This window comes from Trichomycterus rosablanca, chromosome 11 (genome assembly GCF_030014385.1).
Source record: "Trichomycterus rosablanca isolate fTriRos1 chromosome 11, fTriRos1.hap1, whole genome shotgun sequence".
Classification (NCBI taxonomy): domain Eukaryota; kingdom Metazoa; phylum Chordata; class Actinopteri; order Siluriformes; family Trichomycteridae; genus Trichomycterus; species Trichomycterus rosablanca.
In genome coordinates this window covers 31,133,029-31,153,267 of record NC_085998.1, presented here as the reverse complement: position 1 = coordinate 31,153,267, position 20,239 = coordinate 31,133,029, and the positions used below count along the sequence as shown (strand labels likewise).

The following is a 20,239-nucleotide window of genomic DNA, read 5'->3' as shown; positions in this document are numbered from 1 at the left end:
TATGTGGCACCTACTCTGTATGCTGTACTGCATAAATGACTAGTCCTCAGTTCACTATGGAATACACTTCTGAGCTAAATTGCACCAAATGCCTTCAATAGATTGGCACCCTGTCCAAAAGTGTTTCCAGTGTTGACCCTGACCAGGATGAAACGGTTGATGACACTACATTGGCAAAAGTATGTGGACACCTGAGTAATAGTTGCAACACCATGGGCAGTTGTAGCCTAGCGGTTAAGGTACTGGACTAGTAATCGAAAGGTTGTTGGTTCAAGCCCCACCACTGCCAGGTTGCCACTGTTGGGCCCTTGAGCAAGACCCTTAACCCTCAATTGCTCAGACTGTATACTGCCGCAATACAGTAAAAAGTCGCTTTGGATAAAAGCGTCTGCTAAATGCAGAAAATGTAAAATGTAAATGTAAACACCACTCTCACCCTCATCTTTGCAGCGAAGGGGCACAATCATGGTGCAAAAAAAAATAATACATTTTTCAAACTGTTGCATGATAGAAAGCATCTGTTAGCAACGGATGTGTAAAGTGTAGAGCTATCCATGTTTCAGCCATAACGTGAAGATATTTTTGTTGTTAATCACAGCAGAAGCAACAATTTCCTATTTAAACAGACACTTACTGGCTAGTTAATGGAACAAATAAGTTAGGTGTGTGATTTTCAGCATGAAAGCACCCAAGCTGCACAGTTAATACGTCAAAGTTGTCAAAAACTTCAGTTTTCTACACACGATGAATAGGATAATTAGCTAGTCTGTTATGTGTGCTAATGTCACCTGCAAAGCTGTGAAGACGTAATTGTCCCCGTCTGCTAACCTGCTATTGCATATTTGTCACACTCAGTGATCTTTAAAAATGTAGCACACAAATGGAACTTGAGAAAAGGCATACATAAAAAATATATATTTCATTTATAAGTAGATAAAGTTATCCAACACATATTAAACTTGTTATAAACTACATTTAGGTTTCTTTTTTACATCTTTGTGAAAGTATTTTAACCCATTCTTCGCAAAACCACTTACAATCAGACGCACTTCTTGCTACTATTTTGATTCTTACTAATTAAAGGCATTAAAACTATTTCAATTCCTACTAATTATTTTCAAGACCTAAAAAGTAATTCTTGTATAATTATTTTAGAGGCATAAAACATTTTTGATTCTTGTATGATTATTTTAAAATCATAAAAAACAATTTTGATTCTTAATAATTATTTTAAAAGCATAAAAACTATATTAATTCTTATATAATTATTTTAAAATCATAAAAAACTATTTTGATTCGTACTAATTATTTTAAAGCCATAAAAACTATATTAATTCTCATATAATTATTTTAAAAGCATAACAACTATTTTGATTCTTACTAATTATGTTAAAGGCATAAAAACTAATTTGAATTCTTATAATATTATTTTAAAGGGATAAAAACTATTTTAATTCTTATATAATTATTTTAAAGGCATTAAAACCATTTTGATTCTTATTATTTTAAAGGCATAAAAACTTTTATATTAGACATAAAGACAAATTTTAAATTTCTACAAATTATATTTGAAAACATAAAAACACATTTTAATTCTAATAATATTATTTTAAAGGCATAAAAACTATTTTAATTCCTACTAATAATATTAAAGACAAAAAAATATTTTGATTCTTACTCATTATGTTAAAGGCATAAAAACAAATTGTAATTCTTATATAATGATTTTAAAGGCATTAAAATATTTTGATTCTTACTAATTATTTTAAAGGCATATTCTTATAATATTATTTTAAAGGCATAAACCTATTTTGATTTATATATAATTACATTAAAAGCATTAAAAATAAGTTTTGATTCTATTCTTACTCATTATGTTAAAGGCATAACATCTATTTTGATTCTTACTATAATATATTAAAGGCATACAATGACCAGTAAAGCAGCATACCTTGTAACAAATGGCAAAAAGCTGTGAGTCACTTCAGTCACTTCATTCTCCACTGGAGGTCTCATGTTCTTTTACTGTTCAATATCAGAAATGAATCACAATCATGTTAACTACTTACACATTCCACAACCATAAGAATATAAGAACAGGGCGGCACAGTGGCTAGATGGGTAGCACCGTCACCACACAGTAAGAAGGTCCTGGGTTTAATTCCCAGGTGAAGCGGTCTAAAGACATGTGGTCAGGTAATTGGAGCTACTAAAATTGTGTTTACTCTGTGATAGACTGGCGACCAGTCTGAGGTGTTTCCTACCTTTCGTTGGTGAATTGTACCCACCGTGACCCTGAATAAGATAAAGCACTGGTAAAACAGACAACAAATGAATGAATACAATAAAAATAAACCACAAAAATGAAATTGTACTTGTGTATTTGATCTTTATTAAATCATATAGCTAATAAAAACATTGATTTAAGGCAGACCAGCAGCAAGCATTAGCTGCAAAATGGAGAACAAGTAGGCTGATCGTTTAATAAAAAATAGAAACATTATAAAGCCAACAAAACGAGTGCATTTGTAATTATGTAAAATGACTTAATACAAACAGTACTGTAACAGATGGCTGCATTCTTATTCCTACCGCTACCTGCAGTTTACAGTCTAACACGAGCTCTACATTCTTCGGGCAGGTGATTCTGATAATGTCCGTGTGTGTGTGTACAAGGGTAAATGAAAAGGAAATCTTTGGGTATTTTAATTTCTTAGAACTAACATAATTGATTCTATAAAATTTAAAGACCATTAAGAAAGTCTGTTAATATACATTACAATAAACTGACCTTTTCAGATACTGACCTCACCTAGACCCAAAACTTTAAATATAGCAGCATTAGCCTGGTGTCAACCAACCGAATCTTAGAGTTTTGCTCAGTGGATTCAGCAAAAAGTTCTCATCAGTCTTACTCCAGAATCCAGCATTTTCAATTAAAAAAAAAAGTTACTGCATGTTCAGTGTTATGTACAATTACCAAAATCATTTAACGTCTTGGAAACCAGCCCTAAATACCCATTAAAAGGCACCCCCTCCCCCCATTTTTACTCGAATTATATATACTTAATATCCTGTGCCCAATGCCTTCACTGTCTATAGAGGACCATAAGCTAGATCACACATTCCACCAGCATCCAGTGGCGTAATACAAAAAATCCCAGCATGGGCGCCCAGGTGGCGCAGCGGGATATTCGGCATTGCCACCGGTCGGCTGAGCGCCATCTAGTGGGCATAATTGGCAGTGCCTACAGGGAGGGATGACCGGACTATGTGGGCGGGGTCTTCAAATGCTGTGTATGGACCCTAATTGGCGGATAGAGGCGCCTGTGGGTGGAAAAGGGTTCCGTTAAGGGCTGCGCGCAGTGAGCAGCAATATACCCACCTCAACTGCAAAATATCAGGGATCCCCAGCAGTGGAAAACAAATTGACTATGCTAAATTGGGAGAAAATGGAAGAAAAAAACGCATAAAAAAAAAAATCCCAGCATTTTCGAAGAACCATGTTACTCCCCCTGTATTCCTCTGCTGTTAGTTCTAGTGACTTAATCAGCCAGTAGGAGGCGCTGCTGCAATCTAAAAAAAACCTAAATCCTCATCTGGCTTTTCTCCCCCAGACACTGCCAATTTTGTCTAATGAGGGCTCCACCAGGATGGTGACAATCTTGGCTAAAGGGGCTAGCAAATTAGACCACTGTGCCACGTAAGTGCTACAAAAAGCCCACTGCTTTTATTATTCATTAGAACAGTTGAGAATTTAAGCCATCCATTATACGAGAGGGGGAATAACTAACTTTTTAAATAGTAATATAAAAACATTTGTAAATGTAAAAAAAGCTTAATGATGTTTTGGTGTATAAAGTGGATTTAAACTGTTTTCACAAATTAGGCTTTAAAGCTGCATTATACATTTTAGAGATGAAACTACCTTCCTTAGTGTTACTAGTATGCTAGAATTGTTATTAATTATAAACTGTTAAATATTAATATATGTTGTCAGTTATTCAAAATCTCTTAAATATAAGGTTCTATCTATAAATATAATCGGTTTGTTGTGAGAGTATATCATGAATATATAAAATTGATAACAGTAACAGTAACATCGATAATAAATAAGTCACCTTGACAGTCACTAAACATGTAATTCGCATCAATCTTCACGATCAATAAAAGCCTGTTTTTATTCCATTGCTGTTAGCCTGCGCAAAAGGTGTATAAAGTTAACAAAAAAAATGATAGTTATATTAGCATACTGTAAATATCTTATAATAAAATTAAGGGTGCCCAGGTGGTGCAGCGGGACAATCCGCTAGAACACCAGCGCAGAGATTTTAAGTCTCCGTGTTTACATCTCGGGCGGTGCGATGGCTTGGTGGTTTCTGTGTGGAGTTTGCATGTTCTCCCCATCTCTGTGTGGGTTTCCTCCAGAAGCTCCGGGTTCCTCCCACAGTCCAAAAATATGCAGTCAGGTTAATTGGAGACACTGAATTGCCCTATGGGTGTGTGTATGTGAGTCTGCCCAGCAATGGACTGGCGCCCCGTCCAGGGTGTCCAGACCAAATCGGCCTCCAGTCTGCTGGGTGCAAAAGACCGGACTAAGGGGTGGTGTTATTAACACTGTGTAAGGACCTTGGTTGCACATGGTGCCTGTACAGAAAGTGGAGGAGCGCAGAGAATGGGGCATAGCTTTCTGTATGCAAAGTATGGGTGAATAAGAAGGGATTGGTGGACTGTGCGAATATACACCCTCCTTGGACAGTGTGGGTCCCCAACAGCGGATTGGCTACAATAAATTGGGAGAAAAAGGGGGTAAAATGCATTTAAAAAATAATAAATCAATAATTTTTATCCTAATTAGTAATTATCAATTCCCTTCTAGTATTTCAGTCCCCCCATAACAAAACTACCACTTCTTCATATCATGTACTTCATCTGAGACACATCAGGTCATTAACTGCCCTATTCCATAACAATAACAGATTGCCCAGTGTTGTTTTTGATCGATAGGGTAAAGGGGAATAGTCTCTTCCACCTTTGAAAGGAAGAGCCAGTTACATTTGAATAGATTCCCTATTACAGATGGCTATTTCATCATCCGGGTTCTAACTTGCAACCTCTGGAACACAGCCTCAAGGCTTTACTGTTGCACCATTTGCAACAAAAACCACACAAGCGAGTTGTGGTCAATGCACATACACTAGCGGAATTATAGTAAAGCCAAAGGTAGAGTTCTGTTCTTTCTGAATTTACTGTCCAAAATTCAGTGTATTTTTTAACCCCAGGCTAAAAGTGCTACAGTTGCAAGTGCAAAAGCTGATCCCAAATATCATAATTTATAAGCCATCAAATGTTTGTTTTCTTTAAAGAGGCTAAAAGGGCAAAAAACATCCATATAGCTCCATATATGATACCAATTAGGTTGAATCAAACACATTCTAGAACAGCATTCGATTAAGAATGTAAGATCTATGTGACATACAGGTGTAATCCAGGAACACATTTTTGGAGGAACATGAGGATATCTGGCCTTCAAAATGAACAAAAACAACTCGGTTTAATATTCAGGAATAATCTACCGCCTCGGGGAGTGAACTTAATTAACACCTGATTAAAACAGGCTGCATCCCAAACAGTGTTGTATTACACAATGTCGAATTAGAACTATTTTGTCAACCCTGGTGTACAGAAGGCCTGTTGTTACCTTAGACATAACCTAGCATGGCAAAACGGAAGTGGATAGCGGTACTGCATGTAGGTCATATGAGACGAATCTGCATTTGTATGGAATAACAATGAAATTCACTCTGAATGCGTCCACATGTATCTGTGTTTAGCTGGATTTTCCTTCTGTTTCACTTTTAAACTTGTTATAGCTCGGGGTGCTGAGAGATTGTAAGAATCAGCTTTTTTTTTAAAGAGAGTCTAAAACACTTATCCAAAAAAAAAAAAAAAAAAAAGCTTAATGTGACTTAATGTATTATATGGTATGAATATGGTACACCAAGATCAAGCATCTCCACGATTAAGAAGCATAAGGAAACAATAAAGAAGGTAAAGTGCAGGTTTTATTGTATTTTTATATTGATTTTTAAAAATTTTATTTATGCATTTTTCTCCCATTTTCTCCCATTTTCTCCCAATTTAGCGTAGTCAATTTGTCTTCCGCTGCTGGGGGATCCCTGATTGCAGTAGAAGTGGGTATATTGCTGCTCACGCCTCCTCCGACCCACGTGCAGCCCTTAGCTGAACCCTTTTTCAAGTATGCACTCTGCACAGGCGCCTCTATCTGCCAATCAAGGTCCTTACACAGTGTTTGAAGAACCCACCCACATAGTCCGGTCATCCCGCACTAGCAAAGACGTGTCTGCTGCAGGTACTGCCAATTATGCCCGCTAGATGGCGCCCAGCCCAGCAGACCGGTGGCAACTCAGAGTTTCGAACCGAGGAGTTCATAATCTCGGCACTGGTGTGCTAGCGGAAAATCCTGCTGCACCACCTTGGCGCCTTTGTATTGATTTTTTACTTTTTCAATTATATTTCAGTGTTTTATATTATATTTTTCATATTTTTAGTGTATAAGTGTCAAAACAACCCCATTATTTTACATTAGCTTAAAATATATGCAGTTCCACTGGACCATGGAACACATTAACACATTCCTTATGGGAAAAATACCTTAAAACTCAAAAACTCGACTTCACTCCCAGAACCAATTGACGTCAAGTGTCAAGGTACCACTGTAGTTGCTTTACAGTCGCCTTTGTGGCAAGGTGGGACCTGTGTGGGACCATGAATGCGATTTGGGCAGCTAGGCTTACAAGAAAGATAAATCTGAAGCAAACAGAGCAATATGCTCGAGGTTAAGCTGGTGTTTTGCTTGCGTTATGACTACACCACCCTCGGATGATAAACTTTTACTGCTGGTACGAAGTCTGTAAAGCCTCGGCCAATTTTTACGATCATTTTTTAAAGGATTTCTATCAAGGTCACGTCTGGCACTGCAAGAATACTAATACATAAAAGATTGAACTAACAGTTTCTTTATATATGAACTTAAGAAATCTTCCTTATAATGTAAGCAGAGGACATGTAACGAATGGACACAAAAAATCTTGAGTGGTCAATCATGCTTAGACAAATGGAGTCCTTATGTATAAAAAAAAAAGCATGTTTTGCTGATGTCAGAATGGATGGCAACGAATCGTTTTTTCCTGTCCTCTGAAGAGCCCAACCTCCAGAGGACGGACATTTCTAACATACCATAAAGCAAATGTCAGCGATGAAATGACAAAACAAAACATCTATAGTACGATCACTACTACTAATCACCCGTGGCTTGATTTGGTTAGAGGCGTGCCCTTCGATTATTCAGCTCGGTGTGTAAAGTAGGAACAGACATGGAGACGAACAAGCAGACCTTAGAGCCCTCAGTATCTGGAGTATTCAGTGCTATGGTGTGCTATGAAGGCAGATTTGTGGATGAAGAGAGGATATAGGCTCAAGGCCCACGTTCAGCCCATGTTTTCCTCTCTAAGAGAAAGACCCTCTTGCTCGAGGAAGACAGGAGCACGAGGAGCACGGATGTTATCATCTCAGTCAGTCTTCTTAGCCCAGGCCATGTCATCGCTTCGCGGCTTGTGCCCTGTTAATCTTTCTAACAACCATTCCAGCCTCCTCCAGAAGCCTATCAAGTCCAGAGGGTAGTTCAGCCAGCCTGAGACAGACAAAAAGTGAAAGAAGGGGTAGTACAAAAACATTAGCAAGGCATGACCTCACACGCTGGGCACAAATGAGCCCAGACTTCGTCTCCGTCAGGTTTATGATGGTTCAAGATGCTATTCCAGAAACAATAAGACCCAAAACAGGAACACACCCTGGACATGTCTTTAATCCATATCATAATTAATCATTCACACTAACACCAAGGGACAATTTAAGAGAAGCCTTACGCATGTTTTTAGAGCATTACAGTGGTACCTTTTAACTCCACGTCCCCTAAACTCAAAATCTTTAAAACTCCACAGCCTTTGTCGAGAAATGTGTACCTTAAACTCGACGTGCTCAACTTTTTAAAAATTTATTTATGTATTTAATTTTAATGTTCAGCGCAAAGTGAGAATATGAGATGAATCTGCATTTGTGTGGAATAACTCACTCTGAAATTCACTCATGTATCTGTCCTCGTGTATTTACATTTACATTTTCGGCATTTATCCAGAGCGACTTACAGAAGTGCTTCCATAGTAAACATTTAATTACTCTAGTTTAAGTAAACAACAGTCCAAGAACACAAATCTGCTCAAACCTATTTTTTTTTTTTTTTTTTTAAAGAAATGGAAAAGAGAGTTAGTAAGTAAGTACAAGGCAGCTTAAGTGCTTAGTAAAAAGGTGGGTTTTTAATCGTTTTTTAAAGATAGCAAGAGACTCAGATGATTGGACAGACAGAGGAAGTTCGTTCCACCACTTGGGTGCCAGTACAGAGAAGAGCCTTGATGCTCGTCTTCCTCTAGTCCTGGGTGGAGGATTAAGTCGAGCGAGACTAGTGGCTCGGAGGTTGCGTGGTACAGAGCGGGGTTTGATTAGACCACGTGTATCTGTGTTTAGCTGGATTTTTCTCCTGTTTCACTTTTAAACTTGCGTTACAGCTCGGGGTGCTATTTTTATTGATTTTTAATTTTATTTCAGTGTTTTTATTGTATCTGTGTTATTGTCAGTGTATAAAAAAACAACCCCATTATTTTACATTGGCCTAAAATATATGCAGTTACACGGGACCATGGAACACATTAACAGGTTTCTCATACACCCTTATGAGACAAAATACCTACAATTCAAGGTACCACTGTATGAAAGTTCATTTGAAACTGTATGTCTGGCTCTGTAATTTTATGCATATTCAAATCTTTGATGTGAAAATGCTCATCAGCATGAATCCCATTATTGTGATTGTAATTTTACTGGAAACATTTCAGACAAACGGTAGGTGTGACCACAGCTGTAATCGACTGAAACCTACCTAATAAAAGAAAAAGAAAACAAATGACCTTAGAGAAAGAGAAATAAGACAAAAACAGCCAGTGAGTGCTCGGGTGGTGCAGTGGTAAATTAGGCTAGCCCATTACCGCTGGGATACAGGGTTCGTATCTGCAGGAGTGCTATCTACATACAGACATGATTGGCTATGTCTGAGGGGAAAGCTGAGGTTCCGTGATTGGCTGGTGTCCTGTGTGTAAAATCCTAATAAATAATAATCATGTACTTGCTGGACATCCTATTACAAATCTATAGGTATTAAAATAGAGTCCTTTAGTTTATAGGTTCGTTAAGGTTTCCGATCAATCCCAATGGTGTTTAATGGGGTTGAGGTCATGGCTCTGGGCAGGCCATGTCTTTTTTTTTTTTTCTTTTGTTTATGCATTTTCTCCCTTTTAGCGCGTCCAATTGCCCGATTGCGTCATGCTTCCTCTCCACCAATGCTGATCCCCGCTCTGATTGAGGAGAACAAAGCTAACTCACTTTCCCCTCCGACACGCGGGCAGCAGCCGTATGAATTTGGTCACCTACACTTTGACGAGTGCAATGCGGATCAGCACTGTGTACGGAGAGACACACCCTGACAGCACTCTTTTCCCGTCTCTGTGCAGGCGCCATCAGTCAGCCAGCAGAGGTCGTAATTGCATTAGTTATGAGAGAGTCCCTATCCGGCTTTTAATATCCCACCCCTATCTGAACAACAGGCCAATCGTTGTTCATGTGGCCGCTCAGCCCAGTCGGCAGGCAGAGCTGAGACTCGATACGATGTATTCGAGAACCCAGCTCTGGTGTTCCAGCGTGTGGTTTTATGGTTTTATGTCTTTATGGACCTCCCCAAACTGTTGCCAGTATGTTGGAAGCATATAGTTTACTTTATAGACACCTGAACTGAATAAACAATCAGGAAGAGTGTCCGTATACTTTTGGTCATGTAGTGTAGCAGGCGTGATGATACCCCTTACACCTGACCCACCAGCCTGAACATCCCACTGTTTGTGCATGCAGTTTGTATGTACATGTGTCCTAGGTCCCGTCCCTTGAAGTGTGTGTGTGTGTGTGTGTGTGTGTGTGTGTGTGTGTGTGTGTGTGTGTGTGTGTGGTCCCTGCAGTGGTCCTCTCGGTGCATGTCTTGTTGTCTGATTACTCCTCTTTGTCTCCCTCTCTCAATCTGTCTCTCTCCATGCAGGCCTGTTTGTTAGCACTGACAGCAGGTTAGCATTAAATATACATGGAGATTGTCAGACACTGGCACACACAAAGGCGAGCCAGGGGCCCCGGGGACCCGCCGGAAAAGAGTAGAAGAGAAACGGAGTGAAAGAAAAATAGGTGCGAGAGGGGCAGGGGGTGCAAAGTAAAACAGGACCGTGTGAGCAAGGCCACCTTGTTCCTCTTCGTCACTCCTTTAAACCAATCTCGAGTCGGAAAGATGACGAGAAGATGCTTTGTGTTACTCCGTCTCGAACACAGAGACGCACTCCACCCCCGCGCTCACATCTGTTGTCCACAGGGGCACAGGGTGACGCACAAGCATCCCCACTCAGCTCTCTCAAAGCCACACATGCTGCATACTGAGTGTTCCAGCTATCGTAGGGGTTTAATGCCTTCACACACAGAACTAAACCGTCTCTGCGCTATACTATTTTTATCTTTAAGCACTAACAGCACTGCAGAATGCGGCTCTATCTAATGAAATCACCATTTATGATCTACAACAAATGAGACACGGAACAAACGAGAACCCTTCTGCAGTGATATCATGTTAAATGTTTACATTTAATTAATTTGATTATATAACAAGAGCCTTACAGAATTAGGGTTCTTAAGTAAGCCTAACTTTATAAATTTGGTGACTCAGGGGGCTTTAAAAACTGAGAAGAATCCTTTGAAATCCTAACGCTGTCATGACGTGTCTGTTACGACTGTATGTAAGCTTGTCACTATAAATGTACAGTCTTATTACCCTGCCCTTCCACCTACTGTTCTAATAAACCTTGAACTTTCCAAGCTCACTTCATGTGGCTCTTCAAATTAGCTTTAGTCGAGTCTAATACTCCACTGCTATAAAGAATTAAACAACCACCTAGACTATGCTGTCAAAAGTATGTAAAGCATTCCACCTGCATCCACTGCTACCCAGTTCTATTCCAGCATGACTGTCTGTCTGTGCACAAGGCAAGGTCCATAAAGACATGGTTTGACAAGTTCAGTGTGGAGGAATTCCAGTGGCAAGCATAGTCACGTGTCCTTAACCCTATTACACACCTTTGGAATGAATTGGAATGTCAAGTGCGAGCCAGGCTTTTGTTTGTTTGCTTGATTCTTAACACCATGTTGTGCTACGGCTATTATCATGGCTGAATAATAGGTTCAAAGTGGGGGTCGATTTGTTTATGTACTTGTGTACACAGGGATAAGGGGTAAAGCAGTGTTTTCCAATTTTTTTTTAAGCGACCCACACTTTGTCCATGATTTTTACCTCAACCCAGGCAACACAAACAATACATCAAAACAAAACACAAAACAAAATATAAGTAATGAAAATGATGGCAATCTGGTCCCACTGTGGTTTATAAGGTGTAACGTACGTGGACAAGCTCATTTTGTGTTTACGTGCCTGTCTTATTATTTTTCTCTGCAACCAATTTTTTTGCTCACGACCCAGGGTCTGAGGGCTAAGAATTTAAGCAGTTTTTTTCTGGTGGGGACTGAGGTGAAGATTTCATTATAGCTTATAAGCCAGACCTTCCGGTCCAACATCAGTGCCTGACCTCACAAATGTTTTTTTTTTTTTTTTTTTTTATATACATTTTTTCCCCATTTTCCTCCCAATTTAGCGCACTGTGTACAGCCCCCCTCTTTTCGCCCCTGCATTCTGCACAGGCGTCTCTTACAGAGCGTATGAAGAGCCACCCACCCGCACATAGTCCGGCCCCCAACCTGCAGATACGGTGGCCAATTAATATCTGCTGCAGGCACTGCCAATTATGCCTGCCAGATGGCGCCCAGCCGACCGGTGGCAACACCGAGTTTCGAACTGAGGGCTAGCGGAATATCCTGCTGTGCCACCTGGGTGCCTTCACTAATGTTTTTTTTTAATGAAAGGGCACAGATTTTCCACATTACAAAAATCCCATATAAGTGGAGCCTGCTACAGATGCAAAGGGGGAACGATACTATTTTAGCATTGGCATCATGCAAACCCCATTTCCAGAAAAGTTGGGACATATTTCTCCCATTTCTCTGGTCCTTAAACATCTACCATCCATAATATTGTGAAAAGATTCAGAGAATCTGAAATGGTGATGTAACACGGTGGTAAACATGTCCCTGTCCCGACTTTTTATTGTGTTGCAGGCATCAAATGCTAAATCTGTATATTCACAACATACAACTTGGAACAACACAGGAAATCTTTGCACAAACAAATGCAGGCCTCCCTCACCACAGGTAAGGTCAGCGATTATGAATCAAGCATTAGAAGTAAACGGGGTAAAAATGGTATCCGTGGGAGAATCGCAGGAAAAATACCACTGCTCATCAAGAGGAACATCTTGCATTTGCCAAAAACACCTTGATGAGCCTCAAACCTTTTTGGTATAATGTTCTGTGGTCTAATAAATCAGTCAAACTAACCAGATTTAAATCTCACTGAGATTTTGTGGCCAGACTTCAGTACTACTTTATGCAGTTCTTGCACAAAAAATCTTTCCAGCAATGAAAAGACTGATCTTGAGTTATATTAAGCATCTGGTAAGAGTTATTGTTGCTAAATGCAGCTTCGTGTGTAAGTGGTTGTGTACCTGTAGTAATGCAGTAGTAGGTCTCGTGAGGGGAGACGTGGTGGATACGATGGTGCTTGCGGGGCAGCACTAAGTGGCAGTCCTGCAGCAAGGTGACCCATCTCGGCAGGCCGAAATAAGAGTGAGACCACTTGTGAATCTGATTGGTCATGGTCACGAAGACGGCCAGCGCGAACACAAAACATTCCCATGGGTAGGACTCGGCAAGGGCATCTGAGAAAGAAAGAAACACTATGAATGGATGAAGATTTTTCGTTTTATACATTTTATCGCAAATGTTTGAATGCAGTTGTTACTCCCAAGGGTGTCACAACCAGTTATTAGTAAGGCCCTACCTAATTCACGGCTGTTAAAAGCGCGCCTCAGACCCCTGAAACGAGCCGTTTTCTGTGTAATATGGACTTTGCTTTATGGTTTGTATTCAAGTGCCTCACGTTTACTGGTTAATATGCACTATGAGTTGGTCCTTTGCAATCCTACGGCAATTCAGTCAGCAATCGATTAGTCAGAAAGTCTAAAGCGGTTAAAAACACGACTCAGGGAACTACTCGAGTTTGGAAACCTCCCAACCAATTATGTGGACGCAGAGCACAATAATTGTCGTCTTTGAGACCGTGGCTCGATGTTCTAGGTTTACATTCAACCATTAAGGTAGGCTGTGCTGTGTATTGTAGCTTCCATTTATTCTATCATTCAATTATAGGTGTTAATTTAGCAGGGCTCTAGGTATTAGGTTTGTAGGGGGCAATTCATTTTCACAAGGGTGATATACACCGATTAGGCAAGACATTATGACCACTGACAGGTGAAGTGAATAACACTGATTATTTCTTCATCACGGCACCCGTTAGTGGGTGGGATATATTAGGCAGCATGCGAACATTTTATCTTCAAAGTTGATGTGTTAGAAGCAGGAACATGTGATGCTAGACGACTGGGTCAAAGCACCTCCAAAACTGCAGCTCTTGTGGGGTGTTCCCGGTCTGCAGTGGTCAGTATCTATCAAAGGCGGTTCAAGGAAGGAACAGTGGTAAACCGACGACAGGGTCATGGGCAGCCAAGGCTCATTGATGCACGTGGGGAACGAAGGCTGGCCCGTGTGGTCCGATCCAACAGACGAGCTACTGTAACTCAAATTACTGAAGAAGTTAATGCTGGTTCTAATAGAACGGTGTCAGAATACACAGTGCATCACAGTTGAAGGGCTGTTTTGGCAGCAAAAAGGGGACCAACACAATATCCTACATTTTGTGTTTACTTGTTGGAAGATTTAAACATTTCAATGTGACAAATGAGCAAAAATAGAAGAAATCAAGGGGAAGCACAGTACTGTATCCCAGCATTCCTATTGTTACTAGTGTGGCTTAGTTCTCATTATGCCACATGTTGTGTGATTAAAAAAAACCCTTAACACTTTCTTTCTTGGAAGCATTTCAAATGACTGAATTGCCTTTTTTGTTACTAGCAATCTACCTCAAGAGCACGTACACAATGTACACGATTCACCTTTCCGCCCATCATTAACCAGCTTTTACTAACAGAACAATAAAAGTCATGCTTAGTCACCATTGCTTGAGAACTGTAAAGTGTAGGTGTCCTTGTACCTGGTGTGAAGGACAGGAACTTGTAGGTCATGTGTGCGAGAGGCAGAATGGTGATCATGCAGTTGTCACCGTTGGTCTCGATGAAATCGTGCCGTGTGATGGCCGTAGGGTCGATGTGGTGCTCCCGGAACGGACGGATAAACGCCTGCAGTACAAGACAGAGAGAAGAGCATGTAATACTCACATACACCCATATGCTACAATTGATTTTTATGTTTGTTTTTATCGGGGTTTAATGGAACAGTTTGCTGAAACTTAGACCAAATCTAGCTGATTAGCCAAGACCTGTTAGCAACTTTAGCTTTGCGCCAAAGCTTAAAATATCAACGTTAGCTTGTCCAGCATAAACAGCCTCACTTGTCTCAGTATTACAGTGGACCCTTGACTTACGAATTGAACTGGTTTCGAAGGGCTGTTCTTAAGTCAAAATGTTCGTTAGTTAAAGCTATTTTTCCCATAAGAAATAATGTAAATAGAATTAATCTGTGCCAGACCTTCCAACCCCCCCACCTAACCCTTCTAATGTCATAAATGGTCTTTTTTGTTATAAATACAAGCATATTTTCCCTTAAATCTTAAATTATAGAATAGACATTCCTGTAATAAACAATAATAAACAACAATACACAGTAGTACTGTACTGTACATAAACACACATCACATTTCAGTACAGTACGTCTGCTGTACCATACACCATAATACATTGCATCTACCAGAAACAACAATAACTCTCATATTTCTCTATTATTTCCTTCTTTATTTCAATAGCGTTGTATTTTGTAGGTGTAATTTCACGAAATAATAACTTCCTTCTCACTTACTCGATGTCTGATACACAGTGACAGCTACTGGCAGGAGTAATTATACAACAACAAAAAACTGCGCTTTCTCTGCACCTTCTCTGGGGACATTTTAATATAGAATTTTACAAAATATAAAGAAAACACCGGAAAAACACTGTCCGCTGTCCGAATGTTCGCTCACTGTATATATAAATATATATAGATATATAGATAGATAGATAGAGAGAGAGAGAGAGAGAGAGAGAGAGATAGATAGATAGATAGATAGAGAGAGAGAGAGAGAGAGAGAGAGAGAGAGAGAGAGAGAGAGAGAGAGACGGTCGGAGTTACTTGTTTCGCGAATTTCGGTTCGTAATCCGAAATTTGTTTGTACGTTAAGTTAAAAAAAAAATTACGTTCGTAACCCAAAATGTTCATATGGTAAACCATTCGTAACTCAAGGGTCTACTGTACAATATTATGTATCAATGTAAAATCACAATGACTGCAATACAAATTTGACAATCAGCTTAAATGTAGTTTGAATGTCTTGCTGTTATTATTTGGGAAGAGAGGACGCCAATTGTTGTAGATGTGAAGGAGAAATTTCTTCCCATTTTTTCTTGATGTGACACTCCAGCCGCTCAACAGTTTGGGGTCTCCGTTGTCCCATACTGTGCTTAGTTCATACAGCTCTGCTATCACCCGGCAAAGTGCTTACACAGACACTGTTGGCTGTGTCTCTAAGGGGAGGGACAATGGCTGAACAGGGATTCCTCATAACCGCTGTAATTACGACCTCTACTGGCTGATCGATGGCTCCTGCACACCTGACTGTCTGTGCATGAAACGGATCCTCATATGAGCTTCATCAGACCTTAAATGTGATTCATCGGACCAGGCCACTTTCTTCCATTGCTCCGTGGTCCAGTTCAGATGCTCACATGCCCATTGGGGCTTTTAGCGGAAGACAGGGGTCAGCATGGGCACCCTGACTGGTCTGCGGCTATGCAGCCCCATACGCAACAAACTGCGATGCACCGTGTATTCTGACACCTTTCTATCAGAACCAGCATTAACCAGCAATCTGAGCCAGCCTTCGCTCCCCACTTGCATCAATGAGCCTTGGCTGCCCATGACCCTGTCGCTGGTTTACCACTGTCCCTTCCTTGGACCACTTTTGATAGATACTGACCACTGCAGACCGGGAACACCCCACAAGAGCTGCAGTTTGGAGATGCTCCGACCCAGTCGTCTAGCCATCACAATTTGGCCCTTGACAAACTCGCTCAAACATCAAGTTTGAGGATAAAATGTTCACTTGCTGCCTAATATATCCCACCTACTAACAGGTGCTGTAATGAAGAGATAATCAGTGTTATTCACTTCACCTGTCAGTGGTCATAATGTTATGCCTAGTCGGTGTATGGTAACAAAAATAAATAAATAAAAAACAAAATGTCTGTTTGGTACTGATGCTGACCGATAGAGCTTAATGAAAGCAAATGGAAGGAGGGGGGGAGCAGGAGTTCACAAGTTCTGGAGCAGCGAGATAACCGGCCATAAAGCGGCACTTCCCCGCTGCTGCCATCCTGCAGCATGAAAAAGCTGAAGCTCAGCGGCTCATGTCACTCATGGCCGGATTGCACGGGGCTCGCCAAATGAAAGGAGGAATGGAAAAAAGCGCACACGGACAAAGAGAAAAGAAGAAAATACATCACAAAAGAATGAAAGTAATTTATTTCGCCACAAAAAAAGCAGAAATGGTTCGGAGCTGTGTCGCTGTCGCGTTTCCGAGGCGAGGCGCGGAGGGGAAATGTCATTATCGCATGTTTGTGGCCTAACTCAATCACGCCTGCATGCGAGCGTGTGTGGCGGAAATCTGCTGGAGCGCAGGGTTGGAAGGCATCTCTGCTGATATTTCGACAATTATCTTCCCTCCCGTTCTGCCCGTCTCCCGTCTCTCCTCAGCCTGCGCGTGAGATTAAACGTGCGCCAAGCTCCAGACTCGGGCGTGCGCGCGGACTCTTCGATGCTTCGTGACCACCTGGCGTTTTGTCGCCGCTAATCCCGCACCGTTTAACACCCTGCCTTGCCTCGGCTGCCTTCTGGCTAATCACGACTCCCATCACCGCATTGCCCTGGCAACACGACGGCTGATGGGAGCCCAGCAACCCCCATTCTTAACTAAGCACCCACTGGAGCGAGCTGTATCGTTTTGGTCACATCCTCTTTTTTTTTCCTCGTTCTCGCTCTTAAGAGCCCGTTTAATCACGCTCATTAACGTCTCTCCCTCAAGTCGATGCTTTTTGGTTTAACGCACGGACCGAAGGCTGTACGTAGCCGTCCGCCGAGTGCCGTCTTTAATCTGGCCGTTAAAGGGTCTTAGAGCGCTGGGAGCTTAAAAAGGGCCGTAAATTCCCCTGCTCTTTTTGAAGTCTACTCACTCCCGGGTGGCAGATCCTAATTATCCTCGAAAGTAGGAGGATCCGCGGTGGCTGTAGAGCTGCGAGGAAGGCCTCTCTCCTTCCTTCCCATTAGCGGCGGGTCAGCGGATCGAGCCGTTTAGCAGCACAGACGGACGCTGATTAAAGAGACGATGGCATGTCCTCCACGGCCTGGGCCGCAGGGGGGCCTGCGGGAAGAGCCGTTTAGTTGGCATAAGCTCCAGAAAATACGTGCTCTAACCATATGTCCAAAGCAGAAACTAACTTTATGGAGCTATAAATTTGGTGCCCAAATTTCTGATCATTTAGAGTGGGTGCCGCACAGCAACATAGGTCCTGAGGACCTGGGTTTGTTTGTTTTTATACTGCCATGTGTGCACGTTTGTGATATACACGGCAGGAATGTGAGCTGTGTGCTTGTTTTATTGGTATTGCATTATATGTGCGCTATCGTTCACCGCGAGCCTCGGCGCAAACTGTTACTTTGCTTAGCGCTTTACTTGAGTATGAGACGAATATGCATTTGTGTGGAATAACCATCAAATCCACTCTGAAAGCTTCCACGTACACATAAGGGTCACATTATTATCACTTCCTACTTTCGATGGCGACAGCACAGAGCTCATGAAGGAAGTCATGTTTCGTGAGCTGGCTTGGTGGGTATATAAGGTGTGCGATAGGCTGTCTTGCACATATATCCCTCGTTGTCTTTCCTGGGGCGGATGGGACCTTTCAGCAAGACAATGCGACATGTCACGCTGCTAGAAATGTCCGACATTGGTTGGAACAGCACGACCAAGAATTCCCCAGACTTGACCTCAATTGAGCATCTATGTAAACACCTCAATCGTCGCGTTCACTCTATGGATCCTCCCTGCAGCCGGCATTGCTCCAGGAACCTGTGACAACCTACCATGACCTTATTGAGTCACTCCCAGCCTGTTTAGGTGCTTTCCGTGCTGCACATGGCGGTTACTCTGGATATTAGCTGGTGCTCATAATAATGACTCGACTGTGTAGATCTGTGTTTATCTCTATTTTCCTCGTTTCACTTTTAAACTTGTGTTATAGCTCGGGTTGCTGAGAAATTGTAAGAATTGTAATTGTAAAATTGTAACACTTATTAAAAAAAAAAGCTTAATGGTTAAGTGGTTTAATGTACTACAAGAACGACAAAGGAACACCAAACCTCTCTTGATTATCACTGCTCATAAGTGCTTGACACTTTATGTACTTCATAATCATTTAATGTAAAAAAGAACTTCTATTCTATGTTAAATTCTAAGTTTAGGGCGCCCAGGTGGCGCAGCGGGATATCCCGCTGGCACACCAGTGCTGGGATTCTGAACTTTCCGAGTTTGAATCTCAGCTCTGCTACTGGTCAACTGGCCGCCTTCTAGCAAACACAACTGGCAGTGCCTGCAGCAGACAAAACTGGCCACTAGTCTGCTGGATGAAAAAAGACCAGGCTAAAAAAAGTGGGAGGGGCCTTTGACGCTGTGTAAGGACTCCGGTTAGTTACCAGAGGAGCTTGCACAGAAGTGAAGGAGCACTGAGATCACAGTGTGACTCGCCATGTGAAAGACTGGCCTCACATGTGAATCCACCAAAGTATACGCAAATAAGAAGGGGTTGGTGGACTGTGCACACATCAGAGGGAGCATGTGCCAGGCAAATATACCCTCCTCAGATGCGATTGGAGTCCCCTGGAGCAGAAGACTAACTGGCTATGCTAAATTGTGAGAAAAAGAAAGAATATGCATAAAAAAAGAGCAAGAATAATGAATTGCATGGCAGCAGCCACTGGCTAACTTCATGTACATGCAATCCTTATATGGTACCCGTCCAAATTATACAATAAGGGAGCAGAACTCGGTCCTTTGATTACGAAGTTATGGACGATTTAAAAAATAACATGTAGAAATGGGGTCTGGAAGCTACACTACAAAAGATAACCATGCACCAATGCGACTCTCCAACTCCTTCAGCAACACAATAACCGCTGTCGCTACCAACACAAAAGCTTGCCCATATTCATCATCCCTACCTGTCCGGTACAAAAAACCAGGCCCCAACTGCGCTTTAATTGGACTAGCAGTTGGTGACCTTTTCTCTGATTGGACAAGAAGAGGACTTGCCCAACAGTCTGCATTAATTTGAGCCTCCTGGGTATTCCTGCCCCCTGTAGGGTAGAGCATGGGGTGTGTGTGAGAGTGGAGGAGGTTACAACTTGCCGCTCCAGAAAACAGGAATGGAGGAACCCCGGAGGGAGGACGTGGCATTTTCTTTTAGCCGGCCGTGAGCCTGGTAAATCACAACAGACCAATAAAGCAAAGGCTGATATGAAAATTAAACAGGGTCATTTGTTAAAATCAAACAGACTAATACGCTGAGAGGCCACACTGTGTACGTAGTGTGGGTGGGAGCATGTGCGCCTGACTGCAAGGAGGCTCCAAGAGACCTGCCTGTACACTTAAACGGGTTTGGAATATTCTCCTAGCAAGGTGTTCAATTTGGCAGCGGCTTTTTTAATGGTTTGAAATTGCGTGTAATATGCAAATCAGTTCGTGACA

General features: G+C 41.5%; 1 protein-coding gene across 1 annotated transcript in view; it reads right to left on the bottom strand.

Annotated features, from left to right (window-relative positions):
- Positions 1 to 6,047: 6,047 nt before the first annotated feature.
- si:ch211-212o1.2 (uncharacterized protein LOC492735 homolog) overlaps positions 6,048 to 20,239 on the bottom strand; it is a 41,891-nt gene continuing 27,699 nt past the window's right edge. Inside the window, exons 4-6 of the mRNA XM_063004699.1 lie at positions 14,438 to 14,582; positions 12,834 to 13,046; positions 6,048 to 7,714 (exon numbers count right to left, since the gene is read on the bottom strand). Of these exons, the coding sequence (XP_062860769.1) occupies positions 7,593 to 7,714; positions 12,834 to 13,046; positions 14,438 to 14,582 (480 nt within the window). The 3' untranslated portion in view covers positions 6,048 to 7,592. The remainder of the gene's footprint in view (positions 7,715 to 12,833; positions 13,047 to 14,437; positions 14,583 to 20,239) is intronic.